The sequence below is a fragment of the Balaenoptera physalus genome (genome assembly GCF_965194825.1).
Source record: "Balaenoptera physalus genome assembly, chromosome: 20".
Lineage (NCBI taxonomy): Eukaryota > Metazoa > Chordata > Mammalia > Artiodactyla > Balaenopteridae > Balaenoptera > Balaenoptera physalus.
In genome coordinates this window covers 52,660,165-52,682,514 of record NC_138901.1, presented here as the reverse complement: position 1 = coordinate 52,682,514, position 22,350 = coordinate 52,660,165, and the positions used below count along the sequence as shown (strand labels likewise).

The window sequence follows — 22,350 nt, the reverse complement described above, 5'->3', positions numbered from 1 at the left end:
TAGACCTGGGAGGGAGGGCAAGGAGAGAGCCCTAGTTTACGGGTTCTGAGAAGGGAAATGACTTGCCCCAGTGTAGTAAGGAGCGGATGTAGGCATCCTGCCTGCCAGCTCTGGCCTCTGTCCCCTGTGTCCAGTGCCTCTCAGGACTGCAAACAGGGGTCAAAAGTAAGAGGACAAAAATTCCCTGACTGACACTTTAGGGAGACCAAATGCAACTGGCGTTAGGCCATCCCGCGTGAAAAAAATTTTTTTTTAATGTGTAATTTAGATACAGTGAAGTTCACCCATCTTAATGTACACTTCTGTTCACTTCCACAAACACGTACAGTTGTGTAGCCATCACTGTGGTCAGGACAGGGAACAAACAGCTCCATCACACCAAAAACTCGCCTGGTACAACTTTGTAGTTAACGCCTCCTCCTTGCCCAGGCCCTGACTGATGGCCACTGACCTGTTTTCTCTTCTGGATGGTTTTTTAGTCAGCAGGACTAGATGGGTCTGGGTGGCCTTGAGGACAGGGTCTTGTCCAGTCAGACCTGGCTGGGAAACATCTGTTGGGTGGGATGAAGAGAGGTGACAGGATGGAGACTGGGGGGGGGAAGCAGCAGGAGACCTGATGTCCAGCCCTGGTTCCGTCCCCGGTTTGCTGTGTGACCAAGTGTGAGTCACTTGCCTTCTCTTTTCTCAACTAACATTGATTGTTTACTATATATACCAGGCACTGTTCTAGGTATTTGAAATATATCTGTGAACAAAACCAAGATCTCTACCCTCATGGAACTTGCATTCTAGATGGGAGAGAGACCATCAATAATGAATATAATAAATAAGAATGTTATGTAATATGTTAGAAAATAACAAGTGCTATTGAAAAAAATAAAAAGTAAAGCAGGGGGGACTTCCCTGGTGGTGCAGTGGTTAAGAATCTGCCTGCCAATGCAGGGACAAGGGTTCGATCCCTGGTCCAGGAAGATCCCACATGCCGCGGAGCAACTAAGCCTGTGCGCCACGACTACTGAGCCTGCGCTCTAGAGTCCGCGAGCCACAACTACTGAAGCCCGCGCGCCTAGAGCCCGTGCTCCGCAACAAGAGAAGCCACCGCAATGAGTAGCTCACGCACCGCAATGAAGAGTAGCCCCGGTCCACGGCAACTAGAGAAAGCCCGTGCACAGCAACAAAGACCCAAAGCAGCCAAAAATAAAATAAATAAAATAAAAAAATAAATAAGTTAAAAAAAAAAAAAACGACAGCTCAAAAAAAAAAAGTAGTAAAGCAGGGGAAGGAGATCAGGAATTCTGGGACAGGAAGGAGTTGGGTTTCAATTTTAAAAGGGCAGTTAGGGTGAATGATTCATTGAAAAGGTGACATTAGAGCAAAGACTCACAGGTGGTGAGGTAGGGAGTGATGCAGGTATCTACGGAAGAGGGAACAGCCTGTGCAAAGCCCCTGAGGTAGAAAAGTGCCTGTGTGTGCTCGAGGAGAAGGAAGAAGGCCATGGTGGCTGGAGGGGAGTGAGTGAGGGGGAGAGGAGGAGATGATGTCAGAAGATGTAGGGCCTTGTAGGCTGTCACTGGAATTTGAGCTTTTGTTCTGGGTGAGGTGAGCCTTATGCATTAATAGGATCAGTCTGGCTTCTGTGTTGAGGATAGTGTTGGAGGGCCAACAGGGTAGTAGCAGGGAGACTGGTTAGGAGTTTGTTGCAATGATCCAGCTTCAGTCTCCCACTCCTGCTGAGATGGGCAGGATAAGCCCCATTCCTAGAACTTGGGGAATCACCGCTCTGGTCCAGGAGAGAACCGAGCCCCTGTGCGCCCCCTCCCCCAGGCGAGACACCCCTGGCCCTGGCAGCCTGCACCAACCAGCCCGAGATTGTGCAGCTGCTGATGGACAACGAGCAGACGGACATCACCTCGCAGGACTCACGGGGAAACAACATCCTCCACGCTCTGGTGACGGTGGCCGAGGACTTCAAGACGCAGAATGACTTCGTCACGCACATGTACGACATGATCCTGCTGAAGAGCGGCAACTGGGAGCTGGAGACCACGCGCAACAACGATGGCCTCACGCCGCTGCAGCTGGCCGCCAAGATGGGCAAGGCCGAGGTGGGTGAGGCCTGGGGGCAGGCGGGAGGGCGCGAGGCACGCTCCCCAGGGGCCCTTCTGAGTGGCCGACTGCACGGAGCCACGGACAGGCAGCACGTGGGTGCACCCTCTGGACTTCAGGCCCTAACATTCTGTGTTTCCGTCTCCCGCCCTGAGACCCCCTTGCCGGGGCCAGAGTGGAGGAGTCTTAAGGCTGCGGTGACTCATGCTTTGTGGCGGAGGATTCCTGCGTGGTGAGGCACCCAAGCGGAGGAGGCTGAGTGTCTGACCCTGGGGGCCTTCAGCCTCTAATGAGGACGCGAGTCCCCGAATGTCTGCTCTGGATCCAGAGCCAGTTGGCTGGTGCTCCCCGACACTGGAGAGACCCCAGCCTGTCTGTCAGGTTGAAACATTGAGCCAAGTCCCCAGCAGAGTATGTGGCTGCTCGTGGCTCTTTGTGCCCTTGTGTTGTGGCCGAGGAACTCAAGTTAACTGGGAGCTTGGTGAAGACTCAGCTGGGGTGGGCTCCCATCTCTATCTGTGGTTGGAGCCACGGCTTGGTCTGGTTTCAAGGTCAGGACTCATCATGGCAAAGCTGCCCCTGAGCGTCCACATCTTGAGCCCTGGGAGGGGACCATGGCTCCTGGGAGGCTGCAGGAGGGCACTGGGTAGGGTGGGGACTGTGGAGCCATCACAGCTGTGCCAACCTCAGGGCAGCTGATGAGGGAGGTGGTGCCCCGAGGGCCTTGGGTCCCGTCCCAGTGCTCAGGGCTGGTGCCCACAAGGGACCTTTTCATGCTCTTGTGGGAGGAGGAAGGGATGCAGAACAGCTTTGACAGAGGAGGAATTGTGTGCCTGCCTCCCCCATCTCCTGCCCACCCCAAGGACACAGCTTCCTGGGGGCTTTGAGGAGAGTCAGACTGTGGTCACAAGTCGGAACTTTCTCCAAGGACCACTGTGCCATGTGCTTGTCCCTGGGGAGGGCCCAGGGATGAAGCTTCCTGCATGGAGCGTGGCCCCCTGACCCCTGGTTCCCTAGAGGATAATGTGTCCCTCCACCCACACCCACCACCTCTCGCCAGTCTTGGGAAGTCGCCTGCACCCTTCCTGGCCCCTTCTCTCCTTCATTCAGTGTTCTTTGGAAACTTTTCCGGATGCTGCCCAAGTTGGCCACTGTGCTGGGAGCAGAGGGTGCAGTGATACTTGAGACACAGACCATGTCCTCGGGCTCGTGTAGCCTGGGGCGCAGAAAGGGGAGACGTGCCTTATCCCTGGGAGCTCCCTGCCTGGGCTGTAGAGACTAGGCTCCCATGCGAGATGAGATGGGAACCCCACTGGGTCACATGAGATCAGGGCTCTGACACTGTCCTCCCCATTAGGACCCTCCTCCTGGGCCTTGGGTTGGTGCCCCAGGAAGTTCTGCCCCCGTCTTATTGTACCCGGGGCTCGCTTTCGGGAACTAGTGAGCGCTCCATCTTGCCTGCACTTTGGAACCACCCAGGAAGCTTTACAAAATGCAGATTCCTGAGTCCCACCTCCAGAGATCTGGATTGAGTTAGTCAGTGGTGTGGGAATTCTAAATGTTCCCCAGTGACCCTAACATGTAGCAGAGAGCAAGCTCGCTGACCTAGAGAGTGGGTCCCACGGGCCTCTCTGAAAGGCTGGTGTCATGCATCACCCCCTGACTGGCCAGAGCAGTGAGCCTCAACTGGCAGGGTCTTGACTGAGGGTGGGATGGGGAAGCTGGAGAAACTTGCAGCTGCTTCTCAAATCCAGGCCAAACAGAAATTATTTCTCGAAATTGTCAGTTCCTGGATTCTTCCCGGAACAGACTCCCCAGCTGGTGCGAGGATTTGTGAGCTGATCGTGCAGCCCTCCGAAGCGTGCAAAAGGTCTTCACGCCTCTTGTCTCTGGTATTCACAATGCCTGGTGTGACGGGCAGTTCAGCGAGCTTTGCGCCCATCCCACAGATAAAGCGGGGGCCGGGGGTCACAGTGACAGGCACTCGGCCCGACTCAATCCACCCCTGGTGGGAGCCTCTTGCCAGGCCCTGTCTGCCTTGGGCAGGCCCAGCGGTCTTCGCCCCAAGCCCTGTCCAGAGGCTGATGGTTGTTACTCTTCCTGTCCCCAGATCCTGAAGTACATCCTCAGCCGTGAGATCAAGGAGAAGCGGCTCCGGACCCTGTCTAGGAAGTTCACCGACTGGGCCTACGGGCCAGTGTCGTCCTCGCTCTACGACCTCACCAACGTGGACACCATGACCGACAACTCGGTGCTGAAAATCATCGTCTACAACACCAACATCGATGTGGGTCTCCCGGGTGGGCTGGGGAAGGTCAGGGGGTAGCAGGCTGGGGCCCCAGGCCAGGGAGGCCCTGGGAAGACCCCTTGCTACTAGCCAGACAAGTCTGCAGCCCCCATTCCTTAGCCTTAGTGGGTGGGGCCTGGGGTGGGTGCTGGGGCCACCTGTTCCCAGCTGACCTTGTGGTGGGGGTCTCCTGGCCCCATAATCCTGGGCAGGGTTGGGGGGGTGTAGATCTTCTCCATCTTGTTTCCCCCCAACTCCTTCTATTGGTTCCATATGGTCAGGCTTAGAATCCCCTCTTCCCCCAAACCTGGTCCCAAATAAGTGTCAGGGAGTACACAGTTTGAGCAATCAGGGAGGCCTTTCTGGAGGAGGCATAGCTGGGAAGTCAGTGAGGCTGAAGAGAAAAGAGAAGATCAGCAGCGGGAAGTTTTTGGCTCTTGGAGGAAAGTGAGGCAACACATCTTTCACATTTTACCAAGAGTTGTGCTTCCCAGAGCCTGTCTTGCCCGGGATCTCCCTGGCCCTCACAGCAGCCTGACTGGTAGGGCAGGGATTGAGATCAGTTTTACTGATGAGGAGGCTGAGGCCCAGAGAGGGTCAGGGGTTTTCCTGGGGTCACACAGTGAAGGAGGGCCCAGGAGGGGCCAGACCCCAGTCGTGGCCCTGGCCTCCCTTCTAGCCCTCCCTCCCCACCGTGCCTCAGATCCTCTTGGCAAAAACACCAAGCTCCGTGGCGTTCGGTTGCTGTCTGGGTGCGCTGGAATGGAGCCTCAGGAGCCAGAAATTACCCTCCCAACATTTCCAGCCAAACCAGTTCATTGCCCCCTTCTGCCAAGGGCAGTGCTGACTCAGAGCTTCCTTTGAAATGAGGGCCCTCCGAAAATGGTCCCTTCCTCTCTCTCATCTCCATGGTGACTGGTGCCGTTCTACCCCCAGAACCGGCACGAGATGCTGACCCTGGAGCCCCTGCACACGCTGCTGCATATGAAGTGGAAGAAGTTTGCCAAGTACATGTTCTTCCTGTCCTTCTGCTCCTATTTCTTCTACAACATCACCCTGACCTTCGTCTCTTACTACCACCCCCGGGAGAAGGAGGTAAGTGGGCCCCTTGAAGTGGGGGATGGGTTGGTCAGCATGGCAGGACCCTGGAGCCGCCCTATGTGCATATGGGGAAACTGAGGCCCAGAGAGGCCAAGAGATGTGCGTGGGGTCCCCCAGTTCTCATGCTTCAACAGTGCCTTGGACACTGAATACGTCGCCAGCGCCTGGTTGAGCCCAACCCCAGGTGCTCAGCCCCAGGCTGACCCCTGCTGGGGGAGGGCTGCAGAATTAGGAGCCCCAGGCCCCGCCCAGGCTCCATGTCTAAATCTGGAGCTGGTTGGGTGTTTTTGCGTGAGGGCCATGGGAGGAAATGCGGGGAGGTGGAAGTCACTTGGAGAAGCATCCCCAGCACTCTGGGTCTCGGTTCCCCATCCATTACACGAGGCACGGAGTCTTGGCTTTAACTGTGTTATGAGGCCCTGTGAGTGTCTGGATACAGATGGAACAGATAAACGCCAAGAGGTGTGAGGGGGTTGTTAGCATGGATTGGATCGTGCTTCTCACTGCAGAATTCTGGGTTTCCACTCTGGGCGGGGGAGGCAGGAGCTGGGGGCTGCAGTTCCTTTTTGGCCCTGTACAGAGATCCGGCTTTGTGCTGACCTCTGGCCCAGCTCGAGGGTTGGGCACGTGTATGTGCATGGTCCCCCCGGAGGTGGCGCTACCCCTGCCTTCCTCACTCCCCGTCCTGCACCCATCCATTCCTCTCCCTTCCTCCCAGGCCCTGCCACACCCCTTGGCCCTCACATACAAGATGGGGTGGCTGCAGCTCTTAGGAAGGATGTTTGTGCTCATCTGGGCCATGTGCATTTCTGTGAAAGAGGTGAGTAGGTCACCAAGCCCTCCTGGACTGGCCTGTGAGGCAGGCAGGGTGACAGCAAGCTCTGCTACTACTGCTGGGAGACTTTGGGGAGGCATTTCCTTTTTAACCTTTGGATTTACATAAACAAGCCAGCTTATCCTACCTACTTTATCTATCCATTCCTCCATCCATCTGTCCATCTATCTGCCATTTATCTACACTCCCAGCCACTCAGTGTCCCATCTTCCCTGCCCCTCCATCCACCCATCCAATCACCTGCCCTCTCTCATCAACCCAGCCACTCATTCATCCATTTAAACACCCACTCATCCTTACCCACTGTCCTTCCATCCTTCATCCAACCGTCTTTCCATCTGTTTGTCAGTCGATCTACCCGTTCATCCATCCAACCGACGAATCAGCAGGTATATTCTGAACACCTTCAATGTGGGGCTCCGGAGGAGATGATAAGGATGGAGGGAATCTGCCCTCTTTGAGTTCATAGTCTGGTAGGGATTTCAGATAGACACAAATAGCTAGACTTTAACATAGACTGTGAAAAGACCTGATGTTGGGCTCAGACCCGTGCTCAGAAGAAGAGAGATGACTTTTATTGGCGGGGGGGAGGGGGGCCAGGAAGGCTTGAAGGCAGAGAAGTGCTTACTCTGGTAGGGGAGGGTTGGCATGAGGACACTGGGGAGAAGGTATTACAGGACAGGTGTGGGGAACAGCATGAACAAAGGCTCAGAGGCTGGAAAGCTAGGCCATATTTGGGGAATGGCAGGTAACTGTATGGTTGTGCTGCTTTGTGGGTTCTGGGGTGATTACGGGGGTGAGAGTAAGAGACGTGAGAAGATCAGGGGGAGCACCTGCTCTTACCCTGGGGTTGCCTCTGTCCCCCGGGCACAAGTCCCCTTCCATATCCCTCAGCTGGGCTCTGGCTGGGCCTTCACATACTTCCCTGTTCCTGAGTCTCAGTCCTGGGGAAACGCCCCCCTTCCCCAGATCCTCCAGAGAGGGGCATGAAGAGGGGGCAGCTTTTCTTTCCTTTCTGGCCGCAGGGCATCGCGATCTTCCTGCTGAGACCCTCAGATCTGCAGTCCATCCTCTCGGATGCCTGGTTTCACTTTGTCTTGTAAGTAGGTCTGTCCCCTTGGTCACCACCTCACAGACAAGGCTAAAGTCCTGCATGATGGCTGCTGTGTCCCTCTGCAATAGCCACCCTACCGTGTCACCCTGTCCCTGTCATTTTGCCAAGTCACATGGCCAGGGACCTCCTCTCTCCTTTCTGGTAAGAGAGGCACATAGATGCCCATGGAGAGGACCAGAAAACGCTGGGACAGTGCCCACCATCCGGTTGCAGGGATAGCTGACTTCACCCTGCCACAGAGCCCTGGGCGGCAGCCAGCACAGAGAAGGCGTGTTTATTTTTTATGAAGGGACATTCCAGGCCAGTTCCTCCTGGCTGTTGTTTTGGACCCTGGCAGGTCAGGGCTGGAAGGTACTTGAGAAATCATCGAGTCTCATCTTTAGGCATGAAAACCGAGGCTCAGAGCAGGGAAGTGAGTCACGTAGAGTCAGGCGGAGCTTCAGTCATGAAGCTCAAGCCAGCCCAGTTTCCCAGACAGCCTCATCCCAAGCTTGTGCAGGGTTGACTACTGTAGGCTCTAGCCAGAAAGCTCAGCTCAGCAGCCTCTCTGAATGAGGTCATGTGAAGAGGATTACGTAACCCCTGTCTCTAAATAAAAGGAGGATTATGTAACCCCTGTCATGTGCAGAGGATTACATAACCCCTGTTTCTAAATAAATAATGGAAAAGGATCTGCAGCTTGGGATGAAGACTGTTAGGCTCCGTGGCTCTGTAGACCCCACCAAAGGCCCTCTTCTGAGCATTTGGGAGGCTGGGTCTATAAAACCTTGAATCTTGGCCTGATGTTTCCAAATACCTATTAACAGCTTTATTAAGTATGTACCTGCCTTCCAGAAGCATGAGCTAAGTTCTTCATCTCTTTGGGCAGTATCAGGGGCCCCCTGATACTGCAGTGAATGAATAGGCCAGGTGCAGCCACTGCCCAGGGTGCAAGTCACGTATGAGTCTGTCAGCCTGGAGAAACTGTGACGATTCCAGAGAAAAAATCCATTTGTACAGCCACTGGCTTTGGCAAAGACAGAAGGCACCAGTGCCATGTCCTGCTCTTCTGCTTCTTCCTTGTTTTCTCAGTGTAGAGGAACGTGTAAACATGCTTCCTCACTTCAGTCCCAAATGCCCTGCTCACCCAAACGTTTGCTTTTCACTGCACAAGAAAATCAAAGTTGCCTGTGTCCTAACTTTAACTAGTTAGATATTTTGTAATTGCGGAGACTACCTGATGTTATAAGCAAGAGAGGGTTTCTATCCAGATGTCTGCATAACTGATGGTGTTACACACTGTTTAGGAGTAGATTTTGATCTTGTATGTTTGGTACATATTGTACTTTAAACATTTCAAATTGTGGTATAATACACGTAACACAAAAGTTAAACCATCTTAACCATTTTAAGTGTACAGTTCAGTACTGTTAAGTACATTCGCATTGTTGCGCAATCTCCTTTTAGCAAACTTATTATATAGCATGTATTGTAGTTTTTTTAAGGATTTTTCAAAATAGGTTATGGGGGACTTTTGTTATGATTGACTTTTGAGTATAGATGTCAGCTTTTGTCATTTTGGTTAAAAATGCAATCATTCACCACATCCTCAGTCTACCCCAGTGTACCCCAACCTATGTGGGGGTCAGAAATCACATGGGTGATTTAAAAACCATACAGCCTCCTGGGCAGCACCCTGGGCCTTCTGAACCAGAATCTCCTGGGCCCTGGGGATCTGTATCTTTAAAAAGTCCTTGTCAACTGCAACCAGCGCTGACTTGCATCTAGCAATGCAGTCTGCAAGGCTGGATTTTAGACGTGGTCCAGCAGATCTGGGGCAGCCTTATCTGTCTCTTCAGCACCAGCCACCAGGGTAACCATTCAGGATTTAAGGGAGGTTGGAGGATTTGGACATCTTTGCCCTGATGCCAAGAAGTAAGTAAGGCCCTTGTCTCCTGTGTCTCCTGAACAGTTTTGTCCAAGCTGTGCTTGTGATACTGTCTGTCTTCTTGTACTTGCTTACCTACAAAGAGTACCTCGCCTGCCTCGTGTTGGCCATGGCCCTGGGCTGGGCGAACATGCTCTACTACACGCGGGGGTTCCAGTCCATGGGCATGTACAGCGTCATGATCCAGAAGGTGTGTTGGGGCTGCCGAACGTCAGAGATGGGCAGGGAGGGCCTTCCGAGAAGACCCATTTTTCAGATGGGGAAATTGAGGTCTGGAGAGGAAAAGAGACTTGCCCAAGAGACAGGCCACTGTTCTTTCTCCCAAATACCGTGGTCTCCCTTTGCCTTTGGTCAGGCTCTCTAGGAGGGAAAATATGTATATATAATATGTTACATATATACACGTAGATATGTTTATTATATATGTTTACCATATAAAGGATGTGCAGCACACACGTTATAAACAACAATAAAATATACAATGCCTTTTGTTGTAAATTCCACATGGCTAGTTGAGTCTCACCGAATAATTTGTTGATTTTGGTTGAACTCATATCTGTTTGCCAACCTATGGTTGCAATTGACAAGTGAGTGTTGTGCCAGCATAAATGCTGATATTTTCCTCTGCTTTAAGGAGTAAGATGAAAGGGAAACAATGAAGACTTGTGTTGAAACTGCATTTGTTTGTCAGTGATGCTGAGCCATTTATCTGCTGAATTGGATAATAGTTTTCAAATACTAGAAGAATATTTCATCAATGTTTTTGTGCTATTCCCGCTATAACAGCTACAGATAGGACACATGTTTAAAGTTTAATCTGCCTTAACATTTTGTCCATCGTTGTCTTAAGTCTAGATCTAGATGATCAACAGTCTCTGATTTGTAGCTTTTACCAATTTCCATGGTGTAAATATTCCCACCATGGCTGACTTCCAGCTACCAATGCGATGTCACTGAATACAGAATTGGGAAGGGATGCACAGTAATGCACCATTATATAGTGTTTCCACCATATGGTTACGATAGAAATAAATAGCCTTAAAAGCCTAGATAATTATAAAATGTAGTAAAGTCACTCGGAAGTGATGAGTTTTGAACATTTATTATCTTTGTTTCTAATGCAATTTATTTAGTTACAAGTTTACACAATTTAATTCTTAGTCATGGCTGTGTTTAACAACGAGCTCAGAAAATTCATGAAAGTGAGACAATCAGCTCTTGTGAGCTGGTGCGAGCTCGGCCCAGCACACTGCAGCCCCCAGGAAGTGTGAGGATTCCAGATGTGAGTTTCTATGAGGAAAGGTGCTGATGTGCAGCCTGAATCAGCAGGGACAGAAACAGACTGTGTTCTAGGAGGGAGGAGGGCGGAGAGCAGGACCAGAAGAGAAGTCTTTCTGGAGGAGGTGGGCCCAGCGCTGAGCTGTGGAGACAGCGTCAGGAGGACCTGGTGAGGGTCACAGAAGAGTGGCCCGAGTGAGGGCATGGTTAGAGTGCGAACCCGGGAGAGGGTGGGAAGCAGTCAGGAAATCAATGTATAATGAATATGTGCTCAAACCTTACCCTTGAATTGCGTTTCTTTCTTTGTAGGTCATTTTGCATGATGTTCTGAAGTTCTTGTTTGTATATATCGTGTTCTTACTTGGATTTGGAGTAGGTAATTGATTTATAAATAATAGTAACTCCCTCATTTGTAAAACACTTTATACAGATGTCAGCATGGCAAAGCACACAGGAGCCTCAGCAACAATTACATCGGCCACCAGTGGAACACTTTCCGTGGTTAGCATTTCCCAACCATTATCTCTTTACTTCTCGTGACATCTTGACCAAGGGGGGGTCATCATCATCCCTGACCATGAGGGCACTGAGGCTTAGAGACTCCAGGATTTGAACTGGTTGCTTTTATCCAACCATCCTGTGTGGTATGCCTCCCACCTTTACATCCATCATCATATGCGGCTCTCACAGCCTCAGATAGGCTTGGCAGGTTTTCGGCCCCATTTTACAAATAGAGAAGCTAAAGTCTGCAGAAATTTGATTGATGGTCTTTGAAAAATAGGAGTAGAGTTAATGCATTGAGATAACTTCCTCTGGCCCTCCACATCACATTACTGTCATAGTTTGCTGCAGATATATCTGTGAGAGCCTCTGGTCTGCTGGGGCCAGGGATGGGAAACCCCTCTTGAAAACCTCTCCATTTACACCTAGAGACTGTCATACAGAGTGGAGTAAGTCAGAAAGAGAAAAACAAATATCGTTTATTAACGCATATATGTGGAATCTGAAGAAATTGGTATAGATGATCTTATTTACAAAGCAGAAATAGAGACAGATGTAGAGAACAAATGTATGGATACCAAGGGGGAAAGGCGGGGTGGGATGAATTGGGAGATTGGGATTGACATATATACATTATTGATACTATGTATAAAATAGATAACTAATGAGAACCTACTGCATAGCAGAGGGAACTCTACTCAGTGCTCTGTGGTGACTTAAATGACAAGGAAATCCAGGAAAGAGGGGATGTGTGTATACATATAGCTGATTCACTTTGCTGTACAGTATAAACTAACACAATATTGTAAAGCAACTGTACTCCGATTAAAAAAGAAAAAACCTCTCCATTTACAACAGAGGGAACAGCATAACCTGATTTTATTTCTAACCTTTGCATAAAGAGATATTTTATTTTCCCAAACCAGTTTTTTTTCCCCCTAGTTATCATTGGCATTTGAAGTTAGGCAACTGTTCCCATCTGTCTGGTACCTTTTCTGGGTCACAGTTTGCTTATTTATTTGGTCCTTCACTTGTTTGTTTATTCATCTATCCATTTCCTCCCTGATTAATTTGATCATTCATTCATTCATCCATCCGTCCATTCATTCAGAAATGAGCCACTGCTGTAGTGCGTTGGGAAGAAGAGAAGAAGAGTCCCAGGCCTTGACCAGAGGTCTTGCCACAGAGCATTAGGAAGAGACTCAGGACTTCCCAGTCTTGGGGGAGACAACCCAAGCTACAGGAAGTTGGGAGCTCAAAGCCTGGTTGAGGAGCCAGAGACACACAGATTATAGATTGTAATTATCAACTGTGCAAGCCCGTGATAGATCAAGGGCTGAATGGTGGGGTAGAGAGAAGTGTTTGGGCTTTGTTAGGCAGAAAGGGCTTTCTGCCCTTTCTGTCAAGGCAGAGCACCAGCCTGATGAAACTTCTGGGGGAGCTGAGGCTGGAGATGTAATTTAAATAGCCAGAGAGAAGGAGGCAGCAGGTCTGCAGTCTGTGTGTGTGGGCATAGGTGTACATGCAGGCATGCACGAGTTTATTGGGTAATTAACCAGACAGAGAGGCTGCAGAGAACACCCTGTTATGTCTTCCCAGCCCTGGCCTCGCTGATCGAGAAGTGTTCCAAGGACATTGAGGACAGCAACTCCTTTGGCAGCTTCAGCGACACGGTGCTGGAACTCTTCAAGCTCACCATAGGCCTGGGTGACCTGAACATCCAGAAGAACTCCAAGTACCCCATCCTCTTCCTGTTCCTGCTCATCACCTATGTCACCCTCACCTTCGTCCTCCTCCTCAATATGCTCATTGCCCTGATGGGGGAGACTGTGGAGAACGTCTCCAAGGAGAGTGAGCGCATCTGGCGCCTACAGGTGACCTTGGCAGAGTCTTTCTATGGGAGCCCTCACGGGGACTCAGTTCAGCACATGGCGCCAGTGGATCTGGGGTGGGGCCTGGAAATCTGCATAAGCTCCCTGTGCTTGGCCAGGCTTGAGGAAGCTAGGTTTCTGGGGTATGAGGTCTAGGGGGTGTGGCTGGACAACAGCATGTGTGAGAGGAACTCAGGCTTACGGGTGTTCTCTGCTCAGAGTCAATGGTGTGATCTGTGGATGTTGAAGCGTGGCCTTAGGTTGCATTAAGAGGAGTAGGTATAGGACAATGTCCTTAGGTATGGGACAATGGAGGTGACAATTCTGCTCTCCTCCAATACTCCTCACATGCTATGGGCCTTACACACTGAGGACACTAACCCACAGGATGATCCCGAGGCATGTTACACTTCTTACATAAATGGTGTAAGAAGAGCGTGACAGCTCCTTCAGACATCTGCAGAGCTACTTGTGACAGGGGGAGCAGCTTCCTTCTCTGGTCCAAGAGGCAGAAATGAGGTATATGGGGCAACAACAGGGAGAAAAGCTTTGATTTGACACAAGGAAGTCACTAATGATTAGGGCCTTCTTAATTGGATTGTTGCTAATATTCAGGAGAGATTGGACAAATTATTGCCGGGAAAATTGCCGAGGGGACTCTAAGCCTGACACGCGGCTAGGACCGCATGATGTCCTCCTGGACACTCCCTTCCTGGTGGGATCCCAGGATCCTAACATTTTCAGTTAGGCAGCTCTGGACTACCAGAAACATTGTTTATGTGATGTTTAAAACAATTTGAACGCCTTTCCCAAACTTACTGGGTGTTCATTTTTGAATTCTGTAGGTTAGCCAGATCCTCAGGATCTATGCATTAAGCATTCCATGCAGGTGGAGTGGGCTGTTTGGTGGTGTGTGCACGTGTGTATATGTGTGTGTGTGCACGCGTGTGGGCGCATCCACGCTCACACGGAGTCGTGCTCCTGGGCTGGCTCCTGAGAGATGCACTTAGGCTCGTTTATGTCCCCAGAGAGCCAGGACGATCTTGGAGTTCGAGAAAATGTTACCAGAATGGCTGAGGAGCAGATTCCGGATGGGAGAGCTGTGTAAAGTGGCAGAGCAAGATTTCCGACTGTGTTTGCGGTAACAAAGGGAGAAGGGCCCTTTGGTGATGCTTTTTGGGTGGGTGAAGAGAGATGAGTTGGTGAATGTTAGCGAAATGGTGCTGCCATTCGCTTGCCGGACCACGGCACGGTCTGTTCTGCCTCCTCAGAAGATGGAATTTGCTCTTTCGGGGTCCCTGGCCCTGGGATAGACTTTCTAAGCCTCAGAAGGGAGGAGGAGGAGACTCTGCCCTTTTGGAGGTGCCTCCATGGCCTCCCCCTGCCCAGTGTCTGCCTTAGAAGAGATTTGCCAGCCTGGCACTCTTTGTCCTTCTGAGAGGCACATTCTGTCACAGGCAAATGGAAAGTGAGACAGCTACTTTTGACAGATGTCAAGCTTTTTGATTTTTAAAAAAGTACTTGAACGTGCCCTGACCATCTTTTCTGATGGGTCTACCTCTTCCTACCCCCTGTCTGACTGCCTGACCCTGCAGACTACCTTCTTGGAGTATAATTGTACCTTGACCTACTTCTCTGGCTGAAACCCCTCCCCGCCCCGCTCTGCCCCAGGAACCATCATTTCAACTATAATAGTTACCCTAATAAATATGTCTAATTTTGACACCCTCACTCTAGAGATGTTCTGTGAATGTGAACTTCAGCCAAACTATCGTCTCCAGTTACAATCCAGCACCTTAGACACTGCCCACTCTTTTGGGTTCTGAACCCAAATTTTTTATAAAAAAATTTTTGGCCACACCCCGCAGCATGTGGGACCTTAGTTCTCCAACCAGGGATCAAACCCCCGCATTGGGAGGAGGACTCTTAACCATTGGACTGCCAGGCAAGTCCCCTAACCATCTTCTCTTAGTGCAACCTTAACCCTAGCTGGACTTCACGCCCTCACATCTTCTCAGCCCGAGCCTGCCCCACTCTCCTTCCTTCCCTCCTTCTCCGTGGGCTGCCTCCCCCGAGTCAGGCACAGCCCCTGCTGGCTGAAGATGTCCCCTTTACACCTCTCTGAGCTTCTGGGTCCCACACCCTGGGAGGAGACTGATCCTGGAGGCCTGGGAAAATGGGGATTTGGGCAGGTTTCGAGCCTTAACTACACTGATGTGACCACATGGGGCAGGAGCGCTCCTGATCCCTGTGGAAGACACCCCAAACGCTGTGCTGCTTGTTTGCATTTGATGAGGTGCACCTGGGGAGTAGTGAGAACGATTATCACACCCGCAGGATCAACGAGGTGAAGTGGACTGAATGGAAAACTCACGTCTCCTTCCTCAACGAAGATCCGGGGCCCGGGAGACGGACAGGTACCGCTGCTGTCAGGAAGCGTGACACCCACTCCTTTCTGACCACGTGACCCCAGGCACACCAAGTCGGAGGGCCGTGATTTTCCCCATCTGTAAAATGGGAGGGTTGAATTAATTCCTTCCAGCTCTACCGTTTTCTAACCTGAGCTGGAATAACTTCTAAGGCAGGTGGTGGACTGAGACCTGGAGGTACAACTTGCAGAATGCTGTTTGTGTAAAATAGTGTTTTTTGTTTTTTTAAAGCAGATTTCAACTAAATCCAAGATTCTTCCAGGAGCAACAGCAAAACTACCCTCAATGCATTTGACGAAATGGATGAAGTTCCGGAAACTTCAGTGTAGAAGCAGAACCCAGAGCTCGTGTGCATGTGGGCCGTCTGAGGCTGGAGGCTGGGTCCTGGGCTTGGTGCTGCGGGCTTTGCAGAGTGATGGAGCCTGGCTCCACCTGCAGAGACGAGGAAAGCACCCTCATGCTGGACGGGTGGCTGAACCGAGGGGCAGTTGTCAGTTTGAGTGGGAAGCACCCTGGACTTTGTTATTCGGCAAAGAGTTTGTATAAACCCACGGCCAGCAGTCCTGAGCCTGGGAGTCCCAGGAGTCCCTGAATCCTGGGTGAAGGCTCTGCGTTCACCAACTGCAGGTCGATTTGGCTGGGAGAGAGGGTGGCAGGGCAGAGGCGGGGGCCCGAGGAGCAGGGAGAGGAGACTTCTGCCAAGGTCCCCAGCCCCAGCCTGCGCATTCTACCATCTCCCTTATTGTAACTGGGTCTCCTGAATTTAAGGGACTCTTGATCCATCCCAGAATGTGCAGGGGACTGAGCTAAGCCGGGTATCCTGGGACTGGAGGAGAATGAGCTTCTGGAGCCTTCAGGGAGAAGGAAAACACCCTTGGAATGAGTGGCCTTTGTACTCAAGGCTCAAACTGTCTCCAGCTGAGAGGTTTCTAGTAGCATAATTAACACAGGGTTTTTCTTTTCAATAGAGAAAGGCTTTTTCAGTTTTAAATGAAAATGACTTCAAATGAAATATGTGATTTTAAAACTGAGAAATAGATTTTAGGATTTGGGGCTGGAGGTAAGTATTATATACTTGGCCTCGGGGTGGCCAGAGCAAGGACAAAAAGCTTTTCTTTATGCACATAAAATTCCACAAGAGACACGCCAGGCAGGGTCTACAATCTGGGTGAAAGATCTTGGCTGTTTTCCTTGTCCCAGCCCTGCAACAGTGCATGCCTCTAAGTTGGGATCATGGCTTCGACTGAAACAGAAATAGCAGCTGCTCTATTTATATGGTCTTGAATCTCAGAGGTTACTCTTATACATCAGTATTTCTCACTGGAGGAATTTAACAAAATACCTGAAATGCTCTGGTATTAAATACTTTTGTTAGCTGTGAATTTTGAAGTGGAGGAGAAGGCATTTGAGAAAGGAGCGCTTGCCAAGATGTGCAGCTTATTTTTAGATTCTCATCCTCTGATTCTTCTCCCCCCTGAAATCACACAGAGTCACTTTGGGGATAGAGGTGAAGTGGAGATAGTAGAAATGTTCCAAGTTACTGGAACCTAAAGAACCATAAAACCCACTCAGCCTCAGGTATCTGGTAAAAGATTCATGTGGGAATTTTTGAGGTGGAATTATAATGCTATTAACCATGAATTTTAATTTTAAGTGGCACAAAAATCATTCGGCTTTTAGATAACTTGGCTATTGGCTAGGTAATCTGACTTGAGGCAAACTAAGGAGTACAGGCCAAGCAGTCCACTCTCGGCCTTTTTCTCTGCTCTGGGCTGCTCTGTGCACCAGCTTACCTGGGTGGGTAGAAACTTGGCCCTCGTGCCCCTGATGAGCTGGGTCAGGGAGAGATGCCATGAGTGGAGGATGTAGCCTTAGAGCCGTACAATCTGCAGCAGCCCCTGTGCTCTCGGATGACCCAGGGAGCCAACCAGTGCTCTAAGCTGTAGTGGTCAGGCCAAGCTCAAGTGTGAGCAGGGGAGGAAGGGGCTAGGCATGTTCCCCAGAGAAGGGAAGATGTGGGGAGATTGTCCCAGAGGCAGGAGGAGCAGATGTGTTCCAGATGGGCAGAGCTAGTGCCAAAAGTTGGAAATTTCAGGGAAAAAAATTTAGTTCAATTCAGTCCAGCAACTGCTCCAGATATTGGGGATATTTAAGCAGAAGCTGGTTGAGCATTTATTAAGGATATTGTTAAAGATCACAATCAAATGAACTTGAAGGTCCCTTTAGCCTGGAGATTAGCATCCTGTATCTGGAATTACCTGCTTGCATTTATCCTGAACAGATGTCCTGGTCTGAAGGGCAGCCATTTGGATCCATGGCACCATGCTCTACACCATGCAGCTGGGAATTCAGATATGTTTTGATTTGGATATGAATGGATAAAGCCATATGGTTCTGCATTTCCCACTTGAACGAAAGCTGGGAGGTTAGACAGACAGAAATCAATAACTGGATCTTTGCCTTCTTACATGTATGGAGACCTGTCTGTGGATCTGGATGGAATTTGTTGGCAGGACCATTTTCTGTACTGAATCTTCTTCCTGCCAGTGGCATCCCCCAAAGGTTTTCAGCCTAGATGGTCTCAGCCTAGGTAGGTTTACCAAGGAAAGCAATGAGTCAAAGAGCATTGGCTTAAAAGGACCAGTTCTCTTATTTTACACCTGGAGACTAAAGCTCCAAAAGGAAAGTGAACTTGTTCAAAGTCATGCAGGAGGTCGTATCAGAGCTGTTGAAGCTGCAGTGTTCTGATTCTGGACCACAGGTATACCCCTGCACGATTTTTTTTTAGCACAGTTATTCGGTAAATTTGAGTCTGCCTTTGTGGTTGACGTATGTGGGGGGACTAGAGCTTTTTGCTCAGATGATTCATGCTGGCAGTCTGCACTGTCCCTGTGATCCCCATGATGGGTTTAAAATTCAAGTGTGTGCATACAGGTGTGTACAAAACCACACACCATGCCACACTGAATCCACAGGTGTATCAGGACGTCTTAAATGATTCACATTTCAGTAATTTAAGGGGAAGGCATTTTCCAGGGATGGAATCTCCCATGCTCAGAAAACAGTTTTGGCTGGCAATTTTCCTTTAACTAAACTCTGCCTCAGGAAGAATCCATTATTTTAGAAATTATGTGATATATCTGTTTGGAATAAAAATGGTGCTTACCTTTCTCCTTGCCGGGGTGGGAGAAGGAGTTCAAGGCTGTACTGTGAAGTCATTATGCTCGTAGAGGGCTCCTGCCCTGGAGCCCAGTGTTATTGACCTTCTTTTCCTTCCACAAGGCCTGGTGAGCTAAGTCCTTTTGCTCTGGGTAGGGCCCCGGTAGATGGGCCGTCATCTGGGCCTGTAAGCCATACTTGATCTCTGCATTGATTTATATGTTTTTACTGTGATCTTGGTCCCAAACACAGAATTGTCACCTTGTTCTCATTGAATGTGCCTGATCCTTGCAAATTCCTTTTACATCTTGTTTTTAGTGTCGTGTGTGTGTGAAACTCTATGTTCAAGAAAGAAGTCATAAATGGAGTAAGAACATTTTAGTGCCATTGAAGAAATGCTTTTATGATTTCTAATAAATATTTATTTTGCCTTGTTATGATCATGTTTTATCCTTGTCTTAGGTGTGCCGCTATGAAGACTGACTAGAAATCGTAGGGTGTCGCTTAACATGAGTGGATAAAGGGAAGGCCACTTTTCGGACCTAAAATATTATTATTGGTCCCAGCTCAGCACACTAAGACATGTCACCTTTGTGCAGCATTTACATCTCAAAGTATATCACGTCCAGTACCCCATTTTAACCACTCAATAACTCTGGAAGTAATTTGAGTAAAAGGAGACCTAGAGATTTTAAGTGACATGCCCAAGGAATCACAGCCTGAAAACTTTATAGGTTCAGGTAATATGACCCCAAGCAGGGGGTCCATCCATAGAAATCCCTCCTGTCTACCTCACAGGGCCTTTATTTATAAGGAGGCAATAAGGGAATGGACAGGAAAGAGCTGATATTATTACTATCATTATTGCCCAACATATATGTATGTGCAGTTTTTCATTCTTTTGAGTTATTTTGAAAGAATGGCAGTTCTCAACTTGAATGCCAAGATGCTGCTGTGTCTTGCAGAACTTGCAAACAATTTATTAATAAGTGATGTGCTGCATTAGGTCAATTACTTAATCCAAACGATTCCCAGAATAACACCCTTCACTGGGATATGTCTTCTCCAGTGGCTAGGAAATGGGAATTGCACATAATTCACATCCTAGCTCAAACAGGTTTCAGTCTATAATCTAGGAATGTGCCATCCACGGAAACATTCCGGGTAGACTGATAGAAAAAGGGTGGAAGCCCCTGTTGTAGGATATATTCTGGGAGTGGGATGCCTAGGTCAATGAAGATAAACAGTTTTATGACTTTTGATACTGTGAAAAATTATCTTCCAAGAGATATTTTGCAATTTTTTCAGCCTTTGAGATTGTATGATTCCCTATTTATAAAGTGCTTTCATTCATACTGGTTATCTTAATCCACTGTTTTGTAGATGGCTTGTTTAATCTTTATTTTTTTATTTATTATTTTTGGCTGCATTGGGTCTTCGTTGCTGCACGTGGGCTTTCACTAGTTGCGGCGAGCGGGGGCTACTCTTCGTTGTGGTGTGCGGGCTTCTCACTGTGGTGGCTTCTCTTGTTGCAGAGCATGGGCTCTAGGCACGCGGGTTTCAGTAGTTGTGGCACACAGGCTCAGTAGTTGTGGCTCACGGGTTCTAGAGCGCAGGCTCAGTAGTTGTGGTGCACGGGCTTAGTTGCTCTGTGGCATGTGGGATCTTCCCGGACCAGGGCTTGAACCCGTGTCCCCTGCATTGGCAGGCGGATTCTTAACCATTGTGCCACCAGGGAAGTCCCTGTAGACGGTTTGATGAGTATTCTATCTCCATTCAATAGGTGGGGAAATTGAGACTTGGAGAGAGATGGAATGACAGGTAAAGGTCACAGTGCTTTTTCCTGGGCCAAGGATCCAGGTTCTCTGAGGTGTACGCACTAGTCCAGTAGTGTCAATGTGCTCATATAACAGAGTGGTTTAGCCTAGCCTGAGTCACATTTAAGAATAAGTGTCATCCAGGTAAAGAGAGTGTGGTGGTGGGATAGGGTTTCAATAAGAGGGAACAACATGGGCAAAGACCATGTTGTAGTAGGGAGCTTGGTGCATTTGAGGATGGAGAAGTCTTTGTGGCCAAATTGCTGGGAAAAAGGGCTGCAGAGGTAGGCAGAGGCTAGAGCACACAGGACTCGTCCAGCTGTGGGGAGGCTTTGAGATTTCCTATCAAGGGTGAGGGGAAACCACCAAAAGCTTTCACACAATGGGATTATTGAATTTCCTTTTTTCCCCCATAGGGTTGCAGGCTTAAAAGGGTGTAATTTTCCATCCGCCATCATTTGGCCTATAGTGACAGTCTGAAGAGTGTGGAATGGAGTAAATTCTACCTGGGAGTGATGCGGATACTCAGGAAGTGACTGGGAAAGAAGGCAAGAAGGCAAAGAGAAGGCAGAGACATTGATGGACTATGAAGACATTTCAGTAGAGAAGGAATGGTTGAGCACACTCATTTACTCGACTGAACTTTATCGGGCATTTATTAGATTACAGGTGCTGAAAAAGACACTGGTAATGTCCCCAAGTTTGGATGGAAGCAGAGAGGGTCAAAGGGGCAAGCCAAGAAAGGCTTTATAGATGAAATGAGAGTCGAGTTGCATTTGGAAGAAAAAAATAGGAATTTGCTGACGTGAGGTCTGGTGGGGGGAGGGGCAGGGATGGAGGAAGGGAAGGGAAGGGAGAAAATTCTAGGTGGAAAGTCCAGTCTGTGTGAAGACACGCAGGAATAAAACAACACAAAGCCGCCTGGAACAGAGAGGACCTGAAGGCAGATGAGTCTAGAGAGGTTGTGGGGAGGGAAGGGCAGATCAAAAAGGGCCTTTTATGTTAGGAATTTCACTAGGCACAGTGCTAAGTACTTATCTGCATTAGCCCACTTAATCCTCACAATAATCCCATGAGAGGGACACTATTATTATGATTATTCCCATTTTATAAATGGGAAAAATGAGTCTGCAGACTGTTAGAAATAATCAAAATAAAACTGAAAGTGGCTAAAGCCACACAGCAATATGTTATAGTTATAGATTTTTAAAAATCACATCTAACTCTAAAGATATAAATATTGAGTCAGAGAGAATGAGACTTGACAGAAATAATCAGTACAAAAACTGAAATCGCAGTGGCCTCAGTTGCACATTGTAAATTTTGTAACTAACTAAAATTTGATGGGAGAATAAAGTATTTTTGCCAAAATATACGTATGGAAAAAAACTGACCTAGAAAAATTGAACTTAGAGCACAAAGGAACATTCTATGTTCTATGGGAGAAGGAAGCTTGGTAAAACTTGTTATATACAAAAGGTGATTGATAAATCAAATCTTTACTAAAGAATTCAGAAGGAAGAGAGTTTATTCCAATGAAAATAATTTTGGTAAAGTGCAAAAATAAATGCTGAAAATTTAGAAACAGTTTAACTGTGTGCTATAGAGCATTGAATATGGAATGAAATTGGCTTAATGGAATTTGCTTTGCAAGAATGGAACTGTCTATATAGAGAGAGACATATATATGTTACAGATAATGTTAGTGTGATTTTGTAAATATATTTGAAACCGTAAACATGGGTTCCTTGGGGTCCAAATCATGGGATAAAATGTTCTTTACTTGGCTGCCATGAGGAGGGAGGGGAGGCTCCTGCAGGGATTGGAGCGGGAGAGAGGCAGCGTTTTAGCCCGAGGACCTTTGAGGAGAAGAATCCTGGGAGTGAGGGACTTGGGCATTTAGGCCAGGGGGGAATGTCTTACTT

General features: G+C 48.8%; 1 protein-coding gene across 14 annotated transcripts in view; it reads left to right on the top strand.

Annotated features, from left to right (window-relative positions):
- TRPV3 (transient receptor potential cation channel subfamily V member 3) overlaps window positions 1–22,347 on the top strand; it is a 34,466-nt gene extending 12,119 nt beyond the window's left edge. For 4 of the 14 annotated variants that reach the window (XM_082443461.1, XM_082443454.1, XM_082443460.1 and 1 more), the window contains 12 exons: window positions 1,825–2,105; window positions 4,217–4,393; window positions 5,330–5,488; window positions 6,213–6,314; window positions 6,679–6,718; window positions 7,299–7,428; window positions 9,395–9,560; window positions 10,958–11,024; window positions 12,749–13,023; window positions 14,049–14,161; window positions 15,358–15,437; window positions 15,681–22,347. In XM_082443461.1, the coding sequence (XP_082299587.1) occupies window positions 1,825–2,105; window positions 4,217–4,393; window positions 5,330–5,488; window positions 6,213–6,314; window positions 6,679–6,718; window positions 7,299–7,428; window positions 9,395–9,560; window positions 10,958–11,024; window positions 12,749–13,023; window positions 14,049–14,161; window positions 15,358–15,437; window positions 15,681–15,694 (1,604 nt within the window). In that variant the 3' untranslated portion in view covers window positions 15,695–22,347. Of the gene's footprint in view, window positions 1–1,824; window positions 2,106–4,216; window positions 4,394–5,329; window positions 5,489–6,212; window positions 6,315–6,678; window positions 6,719–7,298; window positions 7,429–9,394; window positions 9,561–10,957; window positions 11,025–11,078; window positions 11,150–12,748; window positions 13,024–14,048; window positions 14,162–15,357; window positions 15,438–15,680 lie in introns of those variants that run through there. The other 10 variants (XM_082443459.1, XR_014257927.1, XR_014257928.1 and 7 more) reach the window with 10 other exon arrangements.
- The last annotated feature ends 3 nt before the right edge of the window (window positions 22,348–22,350 follow it).